Source organism: Nanorana parkeri, unplaced genomic scaffold (assembly GCF_000935625.1).
Source record: "Nanorana parkeri isolate BGI_ZX_2015 unplaced genomic scaffold, ASM93562v1 scaffold3689, whole genome shotgun sequence".
Taxonomy (NCBI): domain Eukaryota; kingdom Metazoa; phylum Chordata; class Amphibia; order Anura; family Dicroglossidae; genus Nanorana; species Nanorana parkeri.
The window spans coordinates 1-2,449 of NW_017309957.1; the positions used below are offsets into that span (position 1 = coordinate 1).

At 51.9% G+C, this 2,449-nt stretch overlaps 1 protein-coding gene across 1 annotated transcript in view; it reads left to right on the top strand.

Annotated features, from left to right (window-relative positions):
- The first annotated feature begins 1,188 nt into the window (after nucleotides 1–1,188).
- Nucleotides 1,189–2,449, top strand: part of WDR54 (WD repeat domain 54) — a 7,499-nt gene continuing 6,238 nt past the window's right edge. The window contains exons 1-3 of the mRNA XM_018575248.1: nucleotides 1,189–1,454; nucleotides 1,560–1,697; nucleotides 1,843–1,899. Of these exons, the coding sequence (XP_018430750.1) occupies nucleotides 1,229–1,454; nucleotides 1,560–1,697; nucleotides 1,843–1,899 (421 nt within the window). The 5' untranslated portion in view covers nucleotides 1,189–1,228. The remainder of the gene's footprint in view (nucleotides 1,455–1,559; nucleotides 1,698–1,842; nucleotides 1,900–2,449) is intronic.

The window sequence follows — 2,449 nt, forward strand, 5'->3', positions numbered from 1 at the left end:
TGACCGTAAACAGTTTGTTACTAAGGTTGCTGTCACCATTGAACCGTTTATACATACAAATCATGTCCCCCCTTAAGGTGCCCATACACTGCACGATTCTCGTACGATAATCGTATGCGATCGGTTTTTCGTACGAGAATCGAGCAGTGTGAACGGAGACGTGCGACCGTTTCTACTGTACGGTCGCACGTCTTCCGTCGAACCAGCATGTTCGAAAACCAGCCGGGAATCGTACGATTTTCGGCTGGTTAGAACGGTGCTCGGAACAATGCCCGTTCAGCATTGCGGTCATCGGAAGCCCGCCCCTCAGGGGGCGTGGCTTGTGATGATCGAGAGTGCGATCTGCCTGTCCAAGATGGGCAGATCGTACGTTTTTTTAATCCCTGTACAACCATCGCAAGACTATGGTCTTGCGATGGTTGTAGAGTGTATGGTCACCTTTAATCTCCTCACCTCCAAAGAGAACATATTTAATTTTAACAACCTTGTTTCATAGTTCAGATCCTCAAACCCCTTAATGAGTTTGGTTGCCCTTCGCTGGACTTTTTCCAGCTCAAGGACATCTTTTCTTAGTACTGGTGACCAGATCTGGACCGCGTACTCCAGATGAGGCCGAACCAGTGATGTGTAGAGTGGGAAAATGATAGACTTGTCCCTGCAATACATCCCCTTCATAATACAAGACAGGGCTCTGCTTTGTTTACAGCAGCCTGGCACTGAGCGCTGTTCTTCAGTCTGCCGTCTATAATGACCCCAAATCCTTCTCCGTTTCAGACTTTCCTAGTGGCGCACCCATAAGTGTATAGTCCATTTGCCTATTTTTAACTCCAAGGTGCATCACCGTACATTTATCGACATTAAACTTCATCTGCCATACAGTTGCCCACTCCCCAATCTTAACCAGGTCCTCCTGTAATGTTAAAATGTCTAAATCTGTGTCTTCTAACCTCCCGATTTTCGTATCATCAGCAAACACTGAGATATGACTTCTCACTCCCTCCCCGATATCATTAATAAATAGGTTAAAAAGCATGGGACCCAGCACCGAACCTTGGGGTACGCCACTCACGACATGCCGGAGGGTGCAGCGTTGTCATGCCGGGGGGGTGCAGCGTTGTCATGCCGGGGGGTGCCGCGTTGTCATGCCGGGGGGTGCCGCGTTGTCATGCCGGGGGGTGCCGCGTTGTCATGCCGGGAGTAATCTGTTTCCCTCACAGGAGGCTCAGCCATGTATCGGAAGGATAAGAGCATCCAGATGAAGAGCAGCGCCTCGGCACTCTACAACAACCTCAGCGTCTTACCCATCAGTGACAAGAGCCTCACCTACTTCACCGTCGTCCATGGCAACACCGTCAACATGGTGAGCGCCTCCACCGATGGGCTCAACTTCTCCCACCGCCAGCTGCAGTCCAAGGAGGGGAGTGTGGCCCTGAGCTCCTCCCTCATCACACAGGTGGGTGGAGTCATTACATTACACCTCCCCCTACTACCCTCCACTTACCTGTCCTGTGGAGCCAAACTCCTCTCCTCTCTATTCTGTCACTCACCCCTCCTCTCCTCTCTATTCTGTCACTCACCCCTCCTCTCCTCTCTATTCTGTCACTCACCCCTCCTCTCCTCTCCCCTGCAGATGTATGAGTCGGACGGATCCATCATGGTGTACTGGCATGCACTGGATGCCCTGGAAACTCCTCAGGGTCAGTAGAACAAATGGCTAAACTGTTGTCACCCTGTAGGGGGAGGGGCTTGTCTAGTACCTCCCCTCTGTGTGGGGCAGACATATTGGATACGAGATTTACGTTGTCCTGTTTTTTCCTCGTCGTGCCTTCTCTGTGTGCACAGCTCAGGCCGTGTTTGCCCGCGGTATCGCTCCGGCCGGAGGACGGTACATCTGTGTCGGTGAGTTCACCCATCCGGATTATCAGATGTATGTCTGAGAGTGAGGAAAAGAATGTATCAAACATCCGAGACAGAGCCCGGGGAACAAGACCGGCCAATAGGGGGACAGAGAGAGAGGGGCTGCGGCCCACCTTCAGTGCAGGAGAAGGGAGACTGCTCCTAAGGAGGAGCTCTAAGGGCCACACAAGGTGGAGGAACTATGAAATGTTTGACTCATTGTTGTGTCACCTAACTGAACAAGGATCCAGAAGATGTCAAACCAACAGACCCGACCTCAATCCTGCGGAAATTCCGGGGCCAGTCTCTGAACACCTCCCGTAGAATGGCCCCAGTCTGCCACAACTCCCGTAGAATGGCCCCAGTCTCCAACACCTCACGTAGAATAGCCCCAGTCTCCAACACCTCACGTAGAATAGCCCCAGTCTCTGAACACTCCTGTAAAATGGCCCAGAGTTCAACAACTCCCGTAGAATAGCCCCAGTCTCTAACAACTCACGTAGAATAGCCCCAGTCTCCAACAACTCCCGTAGAATGGCCCCAGTCTCCAACA